This window comes from Tursiops truncatus, chromosome 3 (assembly GCF_011762595.2).
Source record: "Tursiops truncatus isolate mTurTru1 chromosome 3, mTurTru1.mat.Y, whole genome shotgun sequence".
In the NCBI taxonomy this organism is placed as follows: domain Eukaryota; kingdom Metazoa; phylum Chordata; class Mammalia; order Artiodactyla; family Delphinidae; genus Tursiops; species Tursiops truncatus.
In genome coordinates, this window is record NC_047036.1 from 36,049,812 (window position 1) to 36,071,695 (window position 21,884).

The window sequence follows — 21,884 nt, forward strand, 5'->3', positions numbered from 1 at the left end:
TTGGTCAGCCTAATCTCTACTTGTGAGTTAGGAAGAGTAAGCCATTTATACTGATCTATTTCATATTAAAGATGAAATATATATTAATATGTCCAAGGGTTTTTTTTGACTATAATATGTTGAATTTTCAACATGGGCTTTGTAATCAGTTATGTAAATCTCACATTTGAATTAAATGGAAGAGAACTATTCTTGCTAACATGATGAGAGTATATTATCATATTTTTCCTTCCTAGTGTCCGTGGGATTTTTTTTTTTTTAAAGGGAATATAGCAACTTTGTTGATTTTGCTTTATTTGTGTCATCTTGCCATAGGAGAGATGCAGATTTTCTTTATGAAGTTAGGACTGTGTATATACATGGATGTTAGCTTTTTCTTAAGAGGCAAATGTCTGTTTGAACAAGAGATGGCTGCAGCGGTTACCTCGTATTTTAATGAAATAAATCTGTATTTACAGTTTGTGGTAATTTAGTCCTTTCATCACTCTGTGGAGCTCCCACGGTGTTCATTGAGCACAGCTGCCGGGCCTCTGCTGTTAGTAGATCTTTGTGCCTCCGGACCCCAGCATGCCCAGCATCCAGATGTGGTGACATATTAGCACACATTCCGCATGGAAACGTGCCAGTGTGGACATACGATTGCCATCAATTAGTTATGCCCAAGTGGTGCCAAGAAAAATTGCATCTGTCGTACAGTCTGTCTGGCTTCATGGCCCATGGTTGATTTAGAGACACTCCTGTTTTCCTTTACTCTGGCCATAGTCCTAACATGCTCACAGAGAGTTGAGATTATCTAGTGAAGCACATGACATTTCATGACAAGAGCTCATGTCATGGAAGTTCACTGACTTAGCTGTTCTTTAGTGGCCAGGATATTGTTGCTTCCCGGGCACCCAGAACACCTAATTTATGCTTGATCTCTGAAAGCATTTTATTACAAAAATCTTACGATACAAGAGCACAGACATTTTTTTCTCTTTGTTTCCCAGTCTTTGGATTGATGTGATAGGCTTTTCATTGTAAAGCTGAGATAATCTTTCCAAGGAATAATTCTTAGAAAGAGGTATATATGTTTTTCTTTTTGCAGTTAATCACTGCTTGATTTTCTTTGTATAAAGGCATTATTGCTTTTAAATTTATGAAACCACCTTTCAACTTCTTTGATCGACTAACTGATGTTATATATTGCTTTCGTGTTAGTGTTCAACTCTATCTTTCTATTAATAATTTATTGATAGAAACTTATTACTAGGTACTGAGAATACAAGAATGTGTAAGTCCCAGTTCCCACTCTCAAAAGTTTATAGATATAAAGAGAACAAATTGATCAACAAATGAATCAGTGAATGAATTCCATTTAATGTGATAGTATGCTAAGAAGAGTAGAGTAGAAGGAAGGTAGGAATGCAAAAGAGAAGAGTAGATAACTGTCCGGGGGATATTTTAAACTTTTTATACTACTCATAACATGACATTTTTTTTGCAGGTTTTAAAAAATAAATATTTACTTTTTCATCCTCTGCCTAAACACATCTAGCTGCCAGTGGTATTTGCAGTTTAATAGTGTTTTACAGTCTTGTGTGACCTGGCTATAAGTTTAAATATATGTTATTTTTACTAGGAAACCCATTCTTTGGAGACAGTTGAAGATGAAATATTTTGTTGATCTAACTGGATTTTCCTGTTTTTCATGGATTAAATGTAATCTAAATAAACAAGAGTTCAGCCGTCTTCGATTTTGTTATGTTTTGGGGTACGGGAAGAGCTAGGACATGCAAATTTATCAAGTAATAAAGGTACATGCGTCTGACAGTAGAAGTTAGGCCAGATAAAAGATCCAGTGTAGTAGTTAAATAAAGAAATAGATATTATTTATGAGTTTCTTACCAGCTTTGCAATACTTTCTTATCAGCCATGACTATTCATGTTAATGACAATTCACTGTATGAATAATTATATAGTACTTTGTGCCAGGCACTGTTCTAGGTCCTGAGAATACATCAGTGAATACAAAGATCAAAAATCCTGACCCTGTGGAGTTTTACATTTGCTGGGAACTTAGATAATAGGTGTTAAGATATTCTGAATTGAGGACGCTTATAACCTCATTGTGTTTCCAATTCAGACGCTAGTTGAAATGATGAAGAACAGCAAGAGCATAGGTCATTATATCTGAGTTTCAGAGTTACAGCTGGCACTATTTGGTGATGAGTTAGCCAGTGCTTCTGGTTTTCTGAAAGAATACGGTGTGTTTCTTTGCACTGAGCCTGCCTTCTTGTAAAACATGGTGACAGGTGGGTGGGTGTGATGGGAGTTATTTGTGTAATTAGTCAAATGAGTGAAACTTTTGGTAGAAGAGAGGAAAGCTAAAGAGTACATGTGTATTCACTTACATCTCTATATTCAATCTATGGTATAAAATTGCCAGTAATCCCTCAGAGCAAAATATGTATTTTAACATCTTTATTGGAGTATAATTGCTTTAAAAAGGTGTGTTAGTTTCTGCTGTATAACAAAGTGAATCAGCTATACATATACGTATATCCCCATATCCCCTCCCTCTTGTGTCTCCCTCCCACCCCTCTAGGTGGTCACAAAGCACTGAGCTGATCTCCCTGTGCTATGTGGCTGCTTCCCACTAGCTATCTATTTTACATTTGGTAGTGTAAGTATGTCCATGCCACTCTCTCACTTCGTCCCAGCTTACTCTTCCCTCTCCCCGTGTCCTCAAGTCCATTCTCTACGTCTGCGTCTTTATACCTGTCCTGCCCCTAGGTTCTTCAGAACCATTTTTTTTTCTTTGATTCCATGTATATGTGTTAGCATACGGTATTTGTTTTTCTCTTTCTGATCTCATTTTATTGATTTGAGTCCTCTCTCTCTTTTTCTTGATGAGTCTGGCTAAAGGTTTGTCAATTTCATTTATATTCTCAGAGAACCAGCTTTTAGTTTTATTGATCTTTGCTATTGTTTTCTTTCTTTCTATTTCATTTATTTCTGCTCTGATCTTTATGATTTCTTTCCTTCTACTAACCTTGGGTTTTGTTTGTTCTTCTTTCTCTAGTTCCTTTATGTGTAAAGTTAGATTGTTTATTTGAGATTTTTCTCGTTTCTCGATGTAGGCTTGTATTGCTGTGTACTTCTCTCTTAGAACTGCTTTTGCTGCATCCCACAGGTTTTGGATCATCGTGTTTTGGTTGTTATTTGTCTCTAGGTACTTTTTGATTTCCTCTTTGGTTTCTTCAGTGATCTCTTGGTTATTTAGTAATGTATTGTTTAGCCTCCATGTGTTTGTGATGTTTTTCTCCCCCTGGAATTGATTTCTAATCTCATAGCATTGTGGTTGGAAAAGATGCTTGATATGATTTGAATTTTCTTAAATTTACCAAGGCTTGATTTGTGACCCAAGATGTAATCTATACTGGAGAGTGTTCCATGTGCACTCAAGAGGAAAGTGTAATCTGCTGTTTTTGGATGGAATGTCCTATAAATATCAATTAAATCTATCTGATCTATTTTGTCATTTAAAGCTTGTATTTCCTTATTAATTTTCTGTCTGGATGATCTGTCCATTGGTGAAGTGAGGTGTTAAAATCCCCCACTATTATCGTGTTACTGTCGATTTCCTCTTTTACAGCTGTTAGCATTTGCCTTATGTATTGAGGTGCTCCTATGTTGGGTGCATATGTATTTATAATTGTTATATCTTCTTCTTGGATTGATCCCTTGATCATTATGTAATGTCCTTCCTTGTCTTTTGTAACATTATTTTAAAGTCTATTTTATCTGATATGAGTATTGCTACTCCAGCTTTCTTTTGATTTCCATTTGCATGCAATATCTTTTTCCATCCCCTCACTTTCAGTCTGTATGTGTCTCTGGGGTCTGAAGTGGGTCTCTTGTAGACAGCATATAGATGGGTCTTGTTTTTGTTTCCATTCAGCGAGCCTGTGTCTTTTGGTTGGAGCATTTAATCCATTCACATTTAAGGTAATTATCGATATGTATGTTCCTGTGACCATTTACTTAATTGTTTTGTGTTTGTTTTTGTAGGTCCTTTTCTTCTCTTGTGTTTCCCACTTAGAGAAGTTCCTTTAGCATTTGTTGTAGAGCTGGTTTGGTGGTGCTGAATTCTCTTAGCTTTTGCTTGTCTGTAAAGCTTAAATTTTCTCCATTGACTCTGAATGAGATCTTTGCCGGGTAGAGTAATCTTGGTTTTAGTTTCTTCTCTTTCATCACTTTATATATATCATGCCACTCCCCTCTGGCTTGTAGAGTTTCTGCTGAGAAATCAGCTGTTAACCTTATGGGAGTTCCCTTGTATGTTATTTGTCTTTTTCCCTTGTTGCTTTTAATAATTTATCTTTGTCTTTAATTTTTGTCAATTTCATTTCTATGTGTCTCGGTGTCTTTCTCCTTGGGTTTATCCTGCCTGGGACTCTCTGCACTTCCTGGACTTGGGTGGCTGTTTCCTTTCCCGTGTTAGGGAAGTTTTCAACTATAATCTCTTCAAACATTTTCTTGCGTCCTTTCTTTCTCTCTTCTCCTTCTGGGACCCCTATAATGTGAATGTTGGTGCATCTAATGTTGTTCCAGAGGTCTCTTAGGCTGTCTTCATTTCTTTTCATTCTTTTTTCTTTATTCTGTTCCACAGCAGTGAATTCCACCATTCTGTCTTCCAGGTCATTTATCTGTGCTTCTGCCTCAGTTATTCTGCTATTGATGTATTTTTCATTTCAGTTATTGTATTGTTCATCTCTGTTTGTTTGTTCTTTAATTCTTCTAGGTCTTTGTTAAACATTTCTTGCATCTTCTCGATCTTTGCCTCCATTCTTTTTCCGAGGTCCCGCATCATCTTCACTATCATTATTCTGAATTCTTTTTCTGGAAGGTTGCCCATCTCTACTTCATTTAGTTGTTTTTCTGTGGTTTCCTTCATTTGGTACGTAGTCCTCTGCCTTTTCATCTTGTCTGTCTTTCTGTGAATGTGGTTTTTGTTCCACAGGCTGCAGGATGGTAGTTCTTGCTTCTGCTGTCTGCCCTCTGGTGGATGAGGCTGTCTTAGAGGCTTGTGCAAGCCTCTTGATGGGAGGGACTGATGGTGGGTAGAGCTGGGTGTTGCTCTGGTGGGCGGAGCTCAGTAAAACTTTAATCTGCTTGACTGCTAATGAGTGGGGCTGGGTTCCCTCCCTGTTGGTTGTTTGGCCTGAGGTGACCCAGCTGTGGTGCCTACCAGCTGTCTGGTGGGGCTAATGGCAGACTCTGGGAGGGCCCATGCCAAGCAGTACTTCCCAGAACTTCTGTTGTCAGTGTCCTTGTCCCACAGTGAGCCACAGCCACTCTCTGCCTCTGCAGGAGACCCTCCAACACTAGCAGGTAGGTCTGGTTCAGTCTCCTATGGGGTCACTGCTCCTTCCCCTGGGTCCCGATGCGCATACTACTTTGTGTGTGCCCTCCAAGAGTGGAGTCTCTGCTCCCCCCAGTCCTGTCCAGGTTCTGCAGTCAAATACTGCTAGCCTTCAAAGGCTGATTCTCTGGGAATTCCTCCTCCTGTTGCTGGACTCCCAGGTTGGGAAGCCTGATGTGGGGCTCAGAACCTTCAGTGGGTGGACTTCTGTGGTATAAGTGTTCTCCAGTTTGTGAGTCACCCACCCAGCAGTTACAGCATTTGATTTTATTGAGATTGCGCCCCCCCTTACTGTCTCATTGTGGCTTCTCCTTTGTCTTTGGATGTGGGGTGTCTGTTTTGGTTAGTTTCAGTGTCTTCCTGTCGATGAGTAATTCTGGTGCTCTCGCAAGAGGGAGTGAGTGCACGTTCTTCTACTCCGCCTTCTTGAACCAATCTAGGAAACAGTACTTTTTTGCCTTAATGGTATCTATAGAAGGGTTAAACGTGGCCTTTTGAAATTTGACACTATTCGACACTTGAATATTAACTGCGACCAATGTGTGCGCTGTTGGCAATTATTGGCCTCAGTCTATATTGACAATATAATTTCTCTAGTTTTTTTTGTGTAGTTGCAAGTACAAAGAATTTCTGGCTTTCGTTGGACCATATTGATACTTAGTGGGATTTCAAGGTAAAAATTAGAAAATTAATTCGGAAATGTTGATAACAAACCACATTTGTTTTAGTGTAAAAATTTGTGGGTTTTTTTAAATGTAAATGATCATTAAAAATGCGCATTTATTTGAGCAATACAGATGAGCATTTATATCACAAAATGTATTTCAATAGACTATTATAGTTTCAGGTTACATTTATTAAGGGCTTATGTATGCCAGGCAGTGGTCTAAAGTATAAAAAGCTCTTTACATGAACTGTCTCCCTTAAATCTCACAATAATCCTCTGAAGAGGCTTTATTATGAATCCCGTTGTACACATGAGGAAAGTGAGGCACACGGGTAAATTGTCCAAATGTTTTGAACGCAGGCAGTGGCACTCTAGAGCTTTTAACTGCTACTCTTTACTACTTCCCTGAAATCTTTCTCTAAAAAGAGATGATAGAAAGTTTGAGTCAGTGTACTTCGTTGGGCACACTATGTTCCTTAAAACCCTTTCTGGGCTTCCCTGGTGGCGCAGTGGTTGAGAGTCCGCCTGCCGATGCAGGGGACGCGGGTTTGTGCCCCGGTCCCGGAAGATCCCACATGCCGCGGAGCGGCTGGGCCCGTGAGCCATGGCCGCTGAGCCTGCGCGTCCAGAGCCTGTGCTCCGCAACGGGAGAGGCCACAACAGTGAGAGGCCCGTGTACCGCAAAAAAAAACAAACAAAACCCTTTCCTTCCCTCCCTTTATTTGAGTCGCTCTAATAGAGTGCCAGGTACTGGGGGAACTGATAAATAAGAGACAGTTCCTATTCCCAAGTTGCTCCCAGTTTGGAGAGCACAGTCTTCAGCCAGTTCCTATGCTGCAGTGCATCGTAAGGAGGGGGAGCATAAAGAAAGAATTCTGGGAGCATGGAGGATTTTTCCGTGATCGCGTTTTAGTAGTTATTCCCCTTCTGTAGCATTACGTTATAGACAAGGACAGCTGATCCTGTTTTGTGAAGCATGTATACAATAAAGATAATTTTCATGGTTCATGGGGAAGAACCAAAAGGCTGGTAGGCTTTGCACTTTGGAATTCTGGATATTCTTCATGTGGTGACGGAATGTTGATGAGCTTTGGCCCTTAGTTCCTGGCATTTGCTGGTCATGGGCAACCAATGTCCGATATAATTAACTTTAATCCATACTTTGAAGATTAGCCAGTTGCATGGGCCAGAATTGTTGTAAATTCACATGGACTCATCAGCCTGCACATATATATTTCTCCAAATTTAGTGTGTTCTGTCATTTCTCTCAAAACATTGGCATTCTCTTGGAATCGTCTGGCATGTGTTTCTTTCCAACTTTAGATTCTTAAAGTTTACTATAACAAATTATTGTGCAAACAGATATAAAGTGATCTGTCCTTTGGGATATTCAGCATAACATGTTAGTTAGCTTTATGACTGTTTACCCTTCACAACTAGCTCAACAGAAACATTGTCTTTATGCAGTCTGCAGCTAATCAAATATTACAATAATAACAAATACATTTGGAGGTCTTTAATTTCTAATTTGGACCAAGACACCTCACTTAAAGCATAAAGATGATTGCCAGATGGAATAATTTAAAGATAAGCAAAGGCAGCATTAAAAACAAATAAATAAATTAAATTTTTTTTTAATTACTGGAATCAAGGAGGGATACAGAATTGAAATACAAAAGTAAACCACAAAGTATGTATTGGTTTACTCAGCTAAATTAGAATCTCTGGTTCATGGAATTTTAGGACTAGAAAGGGAGTTTGTGGTAGGCTGAATAATGGCCCTTAAGATACCCACCTCCAAAACCCCCAAACCTGTGAATATGTTACCTTATATGGCAAAAGAAACTTTGTAGATTCAGTGAAGATTCTGAGCTGGAGAGATGATTCTGAATTATTTGGGTGGACCCATGTAATCACTAGGGTTCTTACAAGAGCGAGGAAGGAGGGTCAGAATCAGAGAAGGAGGTGTGACAGTGGAAGCAGGAGTCAGAGTGATGTAGCCTCAAGCCACGGAATGGGGGCCTCCAGAAGCTGGAAAAGGCAAGGGACGGATTTTCTCCTAGAGCCTCTGAGAGAAGTGCAGCCCTGCCAACACCTTGATTTTTTAGCACAGAGAAACTGATTTTGGATGTCAGACCTCTATAATCAGTTTGTGTTGTTTTAAGCTACTACAGTTGTGGTGATTTGCTATATCAGCAATAGGAAGCTAGTACAGACCTTAAATGTCATGTTAGCACAGTGACTCTTAGTCTTTCTTAAGCCTCACCAATCAGGTTTTGGGGAGAGGAAGGGACCTGGGGGAAACAGGAAGCACTTATTGATGCTCAGAAGGATTGGGAAATTAGGAGAAATTTTTTTTTTAAATTTTATTTATTTATTTATTTTTTGCGGTACGCGGGCCTCTCACCGCTGTGGCCTCTCCCGTTGTGGAGCACAGGCTCCGGACGCGCAGGCTCAGTGGCCGTGGCTCACGGGACCAGCCGCTCCGCGGCATGTGGGATCTTCCCGAACCGGGGCACGAACCCGCGTCCCCTGCATCAGCAGGCGGACTCTCAACCACTGCGCCACCAGGGAAGCCCTAGGAGAAATTTTTGGCGTCCAAGATTTACTATGAAGATCTCAAAAGAGCACATTCATTGCAGTTAGTAGTATAGGACTGAGGTAGAGCAATGTCTTGCAGTTGTTCTGGGAATCCTCAGTTCCACCAAAGCTGCTGCTCTCGCTTACTAGTAGTTTTTATCCCTCCTCCTCCTCCCATGAATGAAGAGCTGTCTCAGCTATCATAACTGCCTTGACTATGTCCACTGCCAGCCAACCATCCTTTACATTTATTTGTCAAATCCCCTTGAATCCATTTTGTACTGAATTGGTGGTTTGTATGTCAGCTCAGATGAATGAACCTGTCTCTGCCTGATCCACAGAAAAGCCTGAAACTTTCCCTAACTAGGAAATTTGTTCTAATTGTTGACAGAAAGTATTTTTTTTAAGTTAATTGCAACTCTTTCTCTTGCATTTGAAGACTGTTTTCTTTTCTTCTGTTTAATGAAAATGAGGAATATTTGGTCAACTTCTGTTTTATTTGGTCTGCTTGAAAATCAGTTTTGCCTTTCTTTTTCTAGCCAATTTATCTTTTTTCACTTAGAGCATGTTATTTTCTAAGTTGTTAGGTATTTTGTGTTTCTCTGGAAACTTATCCAAGTGCCCTCTGATCCTTTTAAGCTGCAACTCCCTGAACTAAATCTAGTTATTTAGTTTTATCATTGGATCTAGTCAGTGGTAGAAGATAGAGTACCTTTTCCTGATGTGCGAAAACAACCCTGCATTAATTTTGAATGTTGACTTGAAATTGACAGTTGAAATACAGATTGGCATTAACTTTGAATACAAATCAGCTGATTAATGCAATTTGATATGTTAACTATATTACTAAGAACCTCCATAATGTGAAATGACCTTTTCAAACTAAAATTTTTGATTTTAAGATGTGTTCTTTTGGAAATTATTTTGTTTCATCATTATTAAAAAATAATGACACATGAGGGTCCCTGAATTTAATTATAGAATCTCTGCCTTTGATGGGGCACATTCTTTGTGCCTTTAGTTCTTCCACTTGATATTTAATTGTTTTGTGTTTGTTTTTGTAGGTCCTTTTCTTCTCTTGTGTTTCCCACTTAGAGAAGTTCCTTTAGCATTTGTTGTAGAGCTGGTTTGGTGGTGTTGAATTCTCTTAGCTTTTGCTTGTCTGTAAAGCTTTTGATTTCTCCCTCGAATCTGAATGAGATCCTTGATGGGTAGAGTAATCTTGGTTGTAGGTTCTTCCCTTTCATCACTTTAAATATGTCCTGCCACTCCCTTCTGGCTTGTAGAGTTTCTGCTGACAAATCAGCTGTTAACCTTATGGGAGTTCCCTTGTATGTTATTTGTCGTTTTTCCCTTGCTGCTATCAATAATTTTTCTTTGTCTTTAATTTTTGCCAATTTGATTACTATGTGTCTTGGCATGTTTCTCCTTGGGTTTATCCTATATGGAACTCTCTGTGCTTCCTGGACTTGGGTGGCTAGTTCCTTTCCCATGTTAGGAAAGTTTTCGATTATAATCTCTTCAAATATTTTCTCAGGTCCTTTCTGTCTCTCTTCTCCTTCTGGGACCCCCATAATGCAAATGTTGTTGCGTTTAATGTTGTCCCAGAGGTGTCTTAGGCTGTCTTCATTTCTTTTCATTCTTTTTTCTTTATTCTGTTCCACAGCAGTGAATTCCACCATTCTGTCTTCCAGGTCACTTATCCGTTCTTCTGCCTCAGTTATTCTGCCACTGATTCCTTTTAGTGTAGTTTTCATTTCAGTTATTGTGCTGTTCATCTCTGTTTGCTTGTTCTTTAATTCTTCTAGGTCTTTGTTAAACATTTCTTGCATCTTCTCGATCTTTGCCTCCATTCTTTTTCCGAGGTCCCGCATCATCTTCACTATCATTATTCTGAATTCTTTTTCTGGAAGGTTGCCTTTCTCCACTTCATTTAGTTGTTTTTCTGGGGTTTTATCTTGTTCCTTCATCTGGTCCATAGCCCTCTGCCTTTTCATCTTGTCTATTTTTCTGTGAATGTGGTTTTTGTTCCACAGGCTGCAGGATTGTAGTTCTTCTTGCTTCTGCTGTCTGCCCTCTGGTGGATGGGGCTCTCTAAGAGGCTTGTGCCAGTTTCCTGATGGGAGGGGCTCGTGGTGGGTAGAGCTGGCTGTTGCTTCCACTTGACATTTAAAGAACATAAAGTTAAAATATTCTGTACACCAAATATTTTGTGTATACCAAACAGTGCCTTAAAATACATAAAAAATTAGTTTCAATTTAAGTTCTTCTTGGCTGAGATTTGGTTTGTTAATCTTGGTAATTTATTTTATTAGGTATTATAAGGAACTGTTAGCTGGGGAGAAAAAGAAATACAGACTCTGCCCACTTAACCAAATGCCCATTGAGCAAAGTATCCAGACGTTCTAACAACTACTTATTATTGATCAATTTCAATAAAGTAGCTGTCAGAGAAAGCACTGAAAGTCTTTACTGATTTTTGTTTTCTTTCTCTGTTGAGCTCTCTTTAAGACCTTGCAAAATCCTACTCCTCATTCAAGCTTTACTCCTTAGACTGAGCATGTGCTGCTGCTGATTTTTATCTGAACCAAACTTTATTATGATGGTGGCAAAATGGTGGTCTTATAACCCCACTACATTTATCAGTTGATGGTCTACCACTATAGGGGAGAGTGTTCCCACCCTCCCTTCCTTCCTTTCATCCTTTCCTTATTGACTTATGAATCTGTTATCGGTCTTGACTCATGAATTCCCGCTTTCCATAGTGGGTTATAATCCATGACTATCCTTATTTATTTATTTTAAATTTATTTATTTATGGCGGTACGCAGGCCTCTCACTGCTGTGGCCCCTCCCGTTGCACAGCACAGGCTCCGGACGCGCAGGCTCAGCGTCCATGGCTCACGGGCCCAGCCGCTCCGCGGCATGTGGGATCTTCCCAGACCGGGGAGCGAACCCGCGTCCCCTGCATCGGCAGGCGGACTCTCAACCACTGCGCCACCAGGGAAGCCCTATCCTTATTTATTTTGATGTTCAAATTACTTTCTTTATACACCTTAGTGTCATACGTGCCTTTAAAGACCCAGGTCCATGTCATTCTTTCATGCGCATTCAGTTTGCTTTGTGCTCTGCCTTCTTTCTCACTTTTTGTAAGGATTACACAAATTCAGTCTTTCCTCTTTTTTACAATTCAGTTGTTTATTACATGTAAGTGAGCTTTACCTTCTCTGAGTTTGTTATTGTCTTTTTCTTACTGCTTCTGTTATTTCCTGTGAACCTAAGGGATTGTTCATCCCTCCCCATCATTGAAGAAAGGTTTAAAAGTCCTGAACTAGAGACTGTGATGCTTGTTTACAAAATCAAGCACCTCTGAAACTTCATTCGTCATGCCTTTTCTTTTTCTACATTCATGTAATCAGCAGGCTTAGGAGTATATTTTGGTTATTTCAATATACTGCACTTTTCTCTCTATATTTTATATTCATGCTTAAAATTCTATATTATTGTTAAAATATTAAAATGACATTCATGTTCAGGATTGAGGGTTAGTATTAATAACTCCCATTTAATGAGCATATAGTTTGGTGCCTGGAGAAATTTTTTTTTCAAATGTTTTATCTTATTGCCATTGTAGAGGTATTAAAATTTTAAAGTAGACATCTCAACTCAAGAGTCTGTGTAACATTTTGGAAATGCTTTCTTTCCAAAAAAGCATTTTCCTCAAATGCTTGAGGCAGTTTGAAAATAGCTGCAGTCGTGCTGAATATAGTTTGTGTTAACTACATGGAGAGTATGAACATGAATTGTCAGTATTTTGCCTCATTTCTTTTGTTTTCAGGAGTGATTAAAAACCCTGGTTTGGAACAGACAATGACATTAGGATAGCAGTGTCTAGCCAAAAAAAAAAATCTTGGTTTTAGAGAACATTTAAAAATTTTTACTCAACTGTTGAACTGTTACATTTCCAAAAAATGATTAATTTTATTTATTTATTAATTTTATTCTCACCAAAATAAAGTAGTAAATCAACTATACTTCAATAAAAAAAAAAAACTGTAGGTAGCCCACTGAGGGAAGAGATGCTAAATGCCTTTTAAAAGAGTCTTACATATACACACCACTATATAGAAAATAGATAACTAATAAGGACCTACTGTATAGCACAGGGAACTCTACTCAGTACTCTGTAATGGCCTGTTTGTGGAAAGAATCTAAAAAAGAGTGGAGGGACTTCCCTGGTGGCACAGTGGTTAAGAACCTGCCTGCCAGTGCAGGGGACACAGGTTCGAGCCCTGGTCCAGGAAGATCCCACATGCCACAGAGCAGCTAAGCCCGTGCGCCAGAACTACTGAGCCTGTGCTCTAGAGCCCGTGAGCCACAACTGCTGAGCCCATGTGCCACAACTACTGAAGCCCACGCACCTAGAGCCCGTGCTCGGCAACAAGAGAAGCTACTGCAATGAGAAGCCTGCACACTGCAACGAAGAGTAGCTCCCACTCACCGCAACTAGAGAAAGCCTGCACGCAGCAACGAAGACCCAACACAGCCAAAAATAAATATAAATAAATAAATAAATAAAAAAGAGTGGATATATGTATATGTATAACTGATTCACTTTGCTGTACAGCAGAAACTAACACAACATTGTAAATCAACTATGCTCCAATAAAAAATTTTAAAAAGTCTTAGATTATTAATGGTCCATTCTATACAGTTCATTCTACCTCCTACCCCTAGTAATTTTTCAGAACCTACTTCCCCATCATTTAAGAGGTGCTGGTAAATGTTTTGCATTGTTGCAGGTACTTTGTGTACTAAGAGACATTTTTTGTCTCCTATGTCCATGCAAATACTTAATTAAATTAAAACAATTTATAGCTTATAGTATTGTTTGAAACTTTCTGGGTGCTCAGTTTTTCTCAACACTGTAAATTGGATTCTTAGAATTCCTTATTTCACCCATTCAAGCAGAGATAAATAGGTATTTCTCAAACCTCTTCTACAGAGTTTAATATAGCCCTTGGCATGATGTGGGCTTGTAATAACATCTGGTTAGTACTCTATGGGAAAATTGAGAGAGAGGGAGCTATTAAGTAACGTACTGAACATCATGTAACTAGTTAACTTGAGCTACTAACTAAACAAAAATACCTCTTAAATGCTTGACTATACTGCCTATATTGTATAGTAGTGAAAAGACTCTTGAGGCAGAAAGACCCGAGTTTGACTTACAGGTTAGCTATACTAAAAAAGTTGTGCAAGTTGTATAGCACATCTCAAAGAGTCAGTATTAGTCATTGTGCCAGAATATATGCCAGCAGCCCCTCTTACATATATTCTTGCTCTCTTCTTTTTTTAAGGTACAGGAATGTAGCTCTAAAGCCCAGTTTATTTAACTAAGTCCTGGATTTGAATCAGCTGCTCTAAATTCTAATTCTTGATGGAGATTATTAAAGATGATTCGGGATAGAATGAAATAATATATAAGAAATTTGTAAATTATATCACAATATAAAAGCATGAAGTATTAATTTATTTTAAATGAAGTTCATTTTTTCCCACCATAAAATTGTTCATTCTCATAGAAAATTTGAAAAACATTTTTAAATAGAGGAGAAGTAAAATGATTATCTGTTGTACAACCACCTAGAGATAACTGTTTTGTTTCCTTTTAGCCCTGAGTTTCTGGTTTTTTAAACATAAGTTGATTATTTAGGAACTTTCAGCGGTCCCAGAATGAAGATTATATAAAAGAGAATTTGAGGGACTTCCCTGATGGTGCAGTGGTTAAGAATCTGCGTACCAGTGCAAGGGACACGGGTTTGATCCCTGGTCCGGGAAGATCCCACATGCCGTGGAGCAACTAAGCCTGTGCACCACAACTACTGAGCCTGTGCTCTAGAGCCCGCGAGCCGCAACTACTGAGCCCAGGCACCACAGTTACTGAAGCCTGTGCTCTCTAGGGCCTGCGTGCCACAACTACTGAGCCCACGTGCTGCATTTACTGAAGCCCTTGTGCCTAGAGCCCGTGCTCCGCAACAAGAGTAGCCACTGCAATGAGAAGCCCGCACGCCGCAAGGAAGAGTAGTAGCCCCAGCTCGCCGCAACTAGAGAAAGCCCACACGTAGCAACGAAGACCCAATGTGGCCAAAAATAAATAAAAAAATAAATTGATTAAAGAGAACCTATCATTTGATATCTTGTTTTCCAATTACAAGCTCCCCAGTAATTCAGGCTCTTCATTATCAGATTATCTTCATTAACTTCATTCAAAGATGTAGAAAACCATATATCAGTTATTTGGACAATATAAACAGCCATTTTATAGCTCTTTTCAGGTCTGCCTTTGGGAGGGGTCAATTCCTATGCTTTTTTAATCTGTTCCTAACGCACTGTGTTACGAGTGGGGAAGTCTGGCTTGGCAGCAGTTCCTGTGAAAAGTAACCGGGCATCTTTTTTTTTTTTTTGGAGTACAACTCCTTTACAATGGTGTGTTAGTTTCTGCTGCACAGCAAAGTGAGTCAGCCACACGTATACATATATCCCCTCTTCCTTGGATTTCTTTCCCAATTAGGTCCCCACAGAGCACTGAGTAGAGTTCCAATAGGGCATCTTACATAACTGTCAGTGATAAAAACCAGCAGTGTGGTGTGGGAGCTGTTACAGACCTAGGCTTCTGAAAGGGGCCTGAGGGTATGACTTTCTTGCTGTGCCTTGTGCATCTAGATCACATCCAGCATATTGTATTTACGGTGGGGGACTGAAATTTGAGCTGGACAGTGACAATATAGGAACAGGTGACTAGGACAGCAGTGAGTCTAGAAGTCCTGTCAGTCATTGAACAGTTGAAAGAATTGAAGATGTTTTGCTTAATAGGCATCCTAGGTTAGCTCAGAGGAATCCACATGTGAAAGAGGGAGTAGACCCTCAGACTACAGACCTTGGAAAGCAATGAGTTGGGGGTTCTTTTTGGTTTAATATGATGAGCGTGTGTGATATATATGTAACTATATATATAACTATATATATATAGTTATATATATAACTATATATATATAGTTATTGGGATTTTCTAGTAATGGAATAGAGCTAGAATGGAGTTAGTTTCTGTCACTGAAGGTATTTAAGCTGAGGTTGGATGGATCCCTGCCTAGAGGTAGTATAAAATGCATTTCTTCACTGGATTCATTCATTCATTCACTCACTCACTCACTTTTTATTTGGTCCTTCCTGTGTGCTACGGACTGTGCCCAGTGCTGGGGAGACAGAGATCAATACTGTGGGCAAGAGGTTGGATTACATGACTTCAGGGATCCCATTATGGCTGTGGTTGAACGAAATTGCCTGATGCTTCGGTTTCTTTGGCCTTAATAAAAGAGCAGATATCTGATTTGTGTATTACTCTGCCTTTCAAACACTCCAGCGTGTTACTATCACATTTCTTCTGTGATGTGGAGCAATGCTGCATATTACTCGCTGAAAGTAGGCCTTTAACTTATGTGCATGACAGTGTTTTTCATGGCAAACGTTTAATTCCAGGCTGACTTCAAAAAGATTCAAAAATTATAAAGTATTATGAGAGAACATAATGCTTATTAAATGTAAGGTGATATTATTAATGTTGTTGGGAGTTCATTGAACTTAGAACATATATGGAAGAGTCAGGTTCTAAAGTCACACTTTGTTTTTTGAGAGGAGTTACAGTTTGTATATACTGAGATCTTGAATCTCCAAACCTTACTATTTGTAGATTGACCGTATATCTAGACGGATTCTATTCCTGCTTGTAGAGATCAGATAGTACCAGGAGAAGCAGAGATGCCAAGAACAAAGTGTGCAGATTTGGAGGTGATATTGGGGTCTCTGTACGTTTCGGCCCATCAAGTAAGGCCAGCTGTTCATTTGTTTCATGTCTAGGTTTGGAATTCACCCAGTTGCAGGCCGGATGCCTGGTCAGCTTAATGTGCTGCTGGCTGAGGCTGGGGTGCCGTATGATATTGTGTTGGAGATGGATGAGATAAACCATGATTTCCCAGGTAAGTGATGGGGATAATGGTGAAGTTTAGGTGTTCTTAGATGAATAGAGTGATGCCAGTCTTAGGGCATAAATTGTGGGATTACTGAAGACCTACTAGTCAGATGAAGAGTAACCTGCTCCTAGTAAGGATGCAGTTGAAATTAAATAAGCGAAAGACAGTACTGAAAAAGGTGCAGCAGGTTTGTAAGCAGCATGGGTCATGTTCTCCCTCTGAGGAGATCTGAAGGATGGTGAAAATCTTGGGAGGCAGTGCAGTGGACTGCATTGCAGAGGGATTTGGAACAGACCTGGCTTTGGAATCCAGGTCCTGAGTCTCATTTGCTTGTGGCCTTGAACTAGGTACTCAACCTCAGGTTCCTCATTTATGAAATTGCTTCTGCTGATGATTTAGTGTCTGATTCTTGCCAGTGTCTGAGATTTTACTGGTTTTCAGTTGTACCAACTCATGGTCAGTAAGTAGTTTTCTGTTTTCTTTAAAGTACTAGGACTTCACTAGATAAGGTGTTGGACTTTGTGGCTGTCACTGGGTGGATGTTGAATGCTAATGACATTTGGCCCAAGATCATGTTTGTTAAAATTAAACCAGTTCCCTCTGGCACGTATCCACTGTAAACTTAAAAAGTACTGTTTATTAGAGAAACATAATGAAATTGTGTGTATGTCTAGATTCACATGGCATTTTTGGCAGAGTTCTAATGTACCTTATATTATGATCCTTAAAGAGGGAATTTAGACCATTTTAATTTTATGCCCCCTCTCAGATTTCACTGTTGTTAAATTATGTGTGAAACCTGCCAGTTCCAGGAATTATGGACACAGCTTTAATATAGTACAGACTCTTAGACCATTTTCTTTTAGACATTGAATTGCATATTAAGTAGTCATTTTAAAAGTTGAAAATGGAATGCAGATCTTTTTTTTAACATCTTTATTGGAGTATAATTGCTTTACAATGTTGTTAGTTTCTGCTGTATAACAAAGTGGATCAGCTATACATATACATATATCCCCATATCTCCTCCCTCTTGTGTCTCCCTCCCACCCTCCCTATCCCACCCCTCTAGGTGGTCACAAAGCACCGAGTTGATCTCCCTGTGCTATGTGGCTGCTTCCCACTAGCTATCTATTTGACATTTCGTAGTGTATATATGTCCATGCCTCTCTTTCACCTCGTCCCAGCTTACCTTTCCCACTCCCTGTGTCCTCAAGTCCATTCTCTACATCTGCATGTTTATTCCTGTCCTGCCCCTAGGTTCTTCGGAACCATTTTTTTTCTTCAGATTTCATATATACGTGTTAGCATACGGTATTTGTTTTTCTCTTTCTGACTTACTTCACTCTATATGACAGGCTCTAGGTCCATCCACCTCCCTACAAATAACTCAATTTCATTTCTTTTTATGGCTGAGTAATATTTCATTGTATATATATGCCACATCTTCTTTATCCATGTCACAAAGAAAGAAAACTACAGACCAATATCACCGATGAACATAGATGCAAAAATCCTCAACAAAATACTAGCAAACAGAATCCGACAACACATTAAAAGGATCATACAGCATGATCAAGTGGGATTTATCCCAGGAACGCAAGGATTCTTCAATATACGCAAATCAATCAGTGTGATACACCATATTAACAAATTGAAGGAGAAAAACCATATGATCATCTCAATAGATGCAGAAAAAGCTTTTGACAAAATTCAGCACCCATTTATGGGAGTGCAGGTCTTTAATGTTACCGGCAAGATCATTTTGGGATCATAAAAGAGCTATAAAGTCAGATTAGGTAGATCCATTGAGGGGAGGGAAAGCATAATAATGCAAGCTCCAGTCAGGGTGCTCAGGTTCAGATGCAGGACCTATTGCTTTTAAGCTGTGTGACATTGGCTAAGTTACTGAACCTCTCTGATAAAGCTCTTTGTACAATACCTAGCACAAGTGTTTGTCCTATAAATTTTAGCTTCTGTTGTTGTTGTTATAAAGTCAGGTCACCATAATTTGCCTGAAAGTAAAAGTGACCCTTTTAATTTTTATATTTTCTTTTATTATGTAGACACTGATTTGGTCCTTGTAATTGGAGCTAATGACACTGTTAATTCAGCGGCTCAAGAAGACCCCAACTCTATTATTGCAGGCATGCCAGTCCTCGAGGTCTGGAAATCAAAGCAGGTAAAGTTTCAGACTTGTGTTTCATTCTAATAATTAAAGGTCTCTTAAAACACATACACAGAACTTTCCTTGGTCACTTGATGAGAAATGATGATGCCTTTTAGGAGGCTCAGGAGTTAGAGTAGATTTAGGGTCCAGCTGTCTATATCCAGCTTCTGCCTGTCCTGTTGTCACCAGAGAACCTGAGTGAATGCCCTGATCTCGATTAGAACTAAAAGAGATTATCTGGATGGATTAACACAGTCTGTAACTACAGCTGAAAAAGGACCTGTGAGCTTTTGGGATGAGTCTGGCTGAATTCCAGGCCGAGTCCAGTGAAGCAGATGGCTTCCCTCCAGGACAGTGAGTCAGTATCATCGCCTTCACATACGAAGATGAGCACATTTTTTCATTTAAGTTTTTTGAAAGGGAATTTGTATGTTATGGAGTGTACAGAAGAAGGGTGATTTAGAAAACCAAATAATAACATGGAAGGAAGCAAGCCCTGCTCACAGCACATTACTTCTGAAAAAGCTAATTGCTAGATTGTAGAGAATGCAAACACTTATAAATTTTCCTCTGCCCCGACTGGGTAAGTTTCTTTACACTGTCAAGTCATATCTGCATTTTAAGAATCATTATAACGTAACGTATATTTTCCCTTTAATTTGTCTCTCTTTATTGTAAATGTGTGAGTTTTAAACATAGTATTTGTGGTGAGTGAGTAGATACGACATGCACTTGTTCATGTGTATATGGACAGTTGCATCGATCACCAGTATTTGAGTTTGTAGGGTACATTACTGTATCAATGGTATATGGAACATGAATAAATTTGCTCTGCTTCCATTTTTGAATAGAATGCGTGTCCTAAAAGACCATAGAAAGGTCTTTTCATTTCATGAAGAATTGACTTGATATTCAACAGGACAGCAACATCCATTAATTAATTAATTAACATTAATTGTAAATGTCTAGAACACATCAGTATTAGAGATGGATGGACTTACCCCTTCATTTTTCTTCGTGGAGGCATTCTATTAGTAATTAGCTCTCTTCTGTGACACACTAGATTGCTCTTTGGGTTCTTGTCTTATATCCTTTCTGTCTCATATCCTTTACTTTAAAGCAATGGACTAAGAATCATACCATTTTCCCACTCAACTACATTTATCTTAGGATGGGTAGTAGAAGCTTATGCACTAAATTTGTTCTCTTTAGCCCATTCAGAGAAAGATGCTTATTTTTCTGACTAGAAAATGTTATACATAGTCTTTATAGAGAAAAGCACTGAGAAAAAAAATCACTTATCACTTGGAGGTACACTGTTGTTAACATGACCTTTTCTCTAATGGATGTAAGAGTATGGGCACATTTAAATAATTAAAGTTAATACAGAGTAAACATGCATTTAAAACTACTCCTTGTGTATTTTAAGTCTTTGTAGTAAAGAATTAGTAGTGGTACCTGCTTTGTTCAAAGTCAGGGCAGGGCAATGTTTGTTTGCAGAACAAGTCCTGGCCAGGTCTGTTAAATACACCATCTCACTTAATCTTTGGTTCTTAGGTCATTGTTATGAAGAGGTCCTTAGGTGTTGGCTATGCTGCAGTGGACAATCCAATCTTCTACAAACCTAACACAGCCATGCTTCTAGGTGATGCCAAGAAGACGTGTGATGCCCTTCAGGCGAAAGTTAGAGAATCCTACCAGAAGTAAAACATAAAGATCAAGCTGTTGTCTAACAAAGCCACCTCTTCACTTGTGGGAACAGGCAAATAAGTTATTAACATATACAACTGATACACATCTATATCAGAGCTCTTGAAAGAAAAGGAAGACTCTGAAGAAAGCAAAGCAAATACAGGGAAAATTTTCAAGAGCAACAATCCCTCAATTTTAAAAAAAGGATTGACAAGTCTAAATGTCTTCCTGTGCATAGTTTTTGTGTTATGAATTCCAAAAGTATTTTACACAAGGAGAAGGAACAGCGTCATTTTAGATGTAATCCATTTGGATTTTCCTCAACAGTCAGCAGTGTTTTAAGAAATTAGTCTTTATGAATTTTTTAGGACTTACATTATACATAGATTTGAAAAAATCTGACTCAGTGTAAACATTACAGCCACCTGCATTTATGTGTTTTCAACAAATGTGACTAATTTGAAACTTTCATCAACTCTTGAGCTGTCCTCTTACCATTTAACCATAATCTGAATTAAACATATCACATCAGTTTCAATTTTTCAAACTGTACTTCTGATTCTATATTTCAGGGGTGTATTTTCTCACTTCTATTTTAATACATTAAAGGACTAGATAATCTTTCAGAGATGCTGGAAACAAATCATTTGCTTTGTATGTTTCATTAGAACACCAATGAAACATATAATTTGAAATCAGCATTAATTGTATTTTTTAAACCCCATTTCCAATTGGAGATCTCTCTAATTTCAATCAATTTATAATGTGTAGTACTGTGTTAAGTGCACTTGAATGGAATTCAACTATTTGACTAATAAAATGAGTTCACCATGTTTGCATAGTGATGTAGCAATTGTCTCTGGTGACGAAAGGCTAAACTCAAGTAATTCTGCCTGTTATTAATATCTGAGGAAGATTTTGCTACCATGAAATAGATGAGATTAATCTGTCTTAACTGCTTGGAAGAATAATTTTTTTCCCAAATCAGAGTGTGTTTTAAGGTGTTATGTAAATGATAACATTTGAGAGAAATGGTGGCACGTTTTAGCTACCTCTTTGTTTAAGCGCCAGTAAAGATTATGTCTTTTTAGCACCAGTAAAGATTATGTCTTTTGCAGTAAAAGTGTAGATTTTCTTCGTGACTTTGCCATTATGCCAAAATCTCTGTATAGGTTGAATGTGTGAAGAATATTTGGAATATCTCTCTCTCTATATATAATTAATTTGGCATTAAGTTTCTTGAAACAATTATTAACATGTAAAAAGTATCTCTAAATCAGAAAAAGAAATAACTGGTGTGAAATTTTTTACTATAATACTCATGTTTATTGAGTTGAA

At 38.6% G+C, this 21,884-nt stretch overlaps 1 protein-coding gene across 8 annotated transcripts in view; it reads left to right on the forward strand.

The window, feature by feature from the left end:
- The window catches only part of NNT (nicotinamide nucleotide transhydrogenase), a 93,043-nt gene extending 71,664 nt beyond the window's left edge, over window positions 1-21,379 (forward strand). For all 8 annotated transcript variants that reach the window (XM_033852850.2, XM_019930059.3, XM_073802092.1 and 5 more), the window contains 3 exons: window positions 16,572-16,690; window positions 18,751-18,866; window positions 20,412-21,379. In XM_033852850.2, coding sequence (XP_033708741.1) covers window positions 16,572-16,690; window positions 18,751-18,866; window positions 20,412-20,561 — 385 coding nt within the window. In that variant the 3' untranslated portion in view covers window positions 20,562-21,379. The remainder of the gene's footprint in view (window positions 1-16,571; window positions 16,691-18,750; window positions 18,867-20,411) is intronic.
- Window positions 21,380-21,884: the final 505 nt, after the last annotated feature.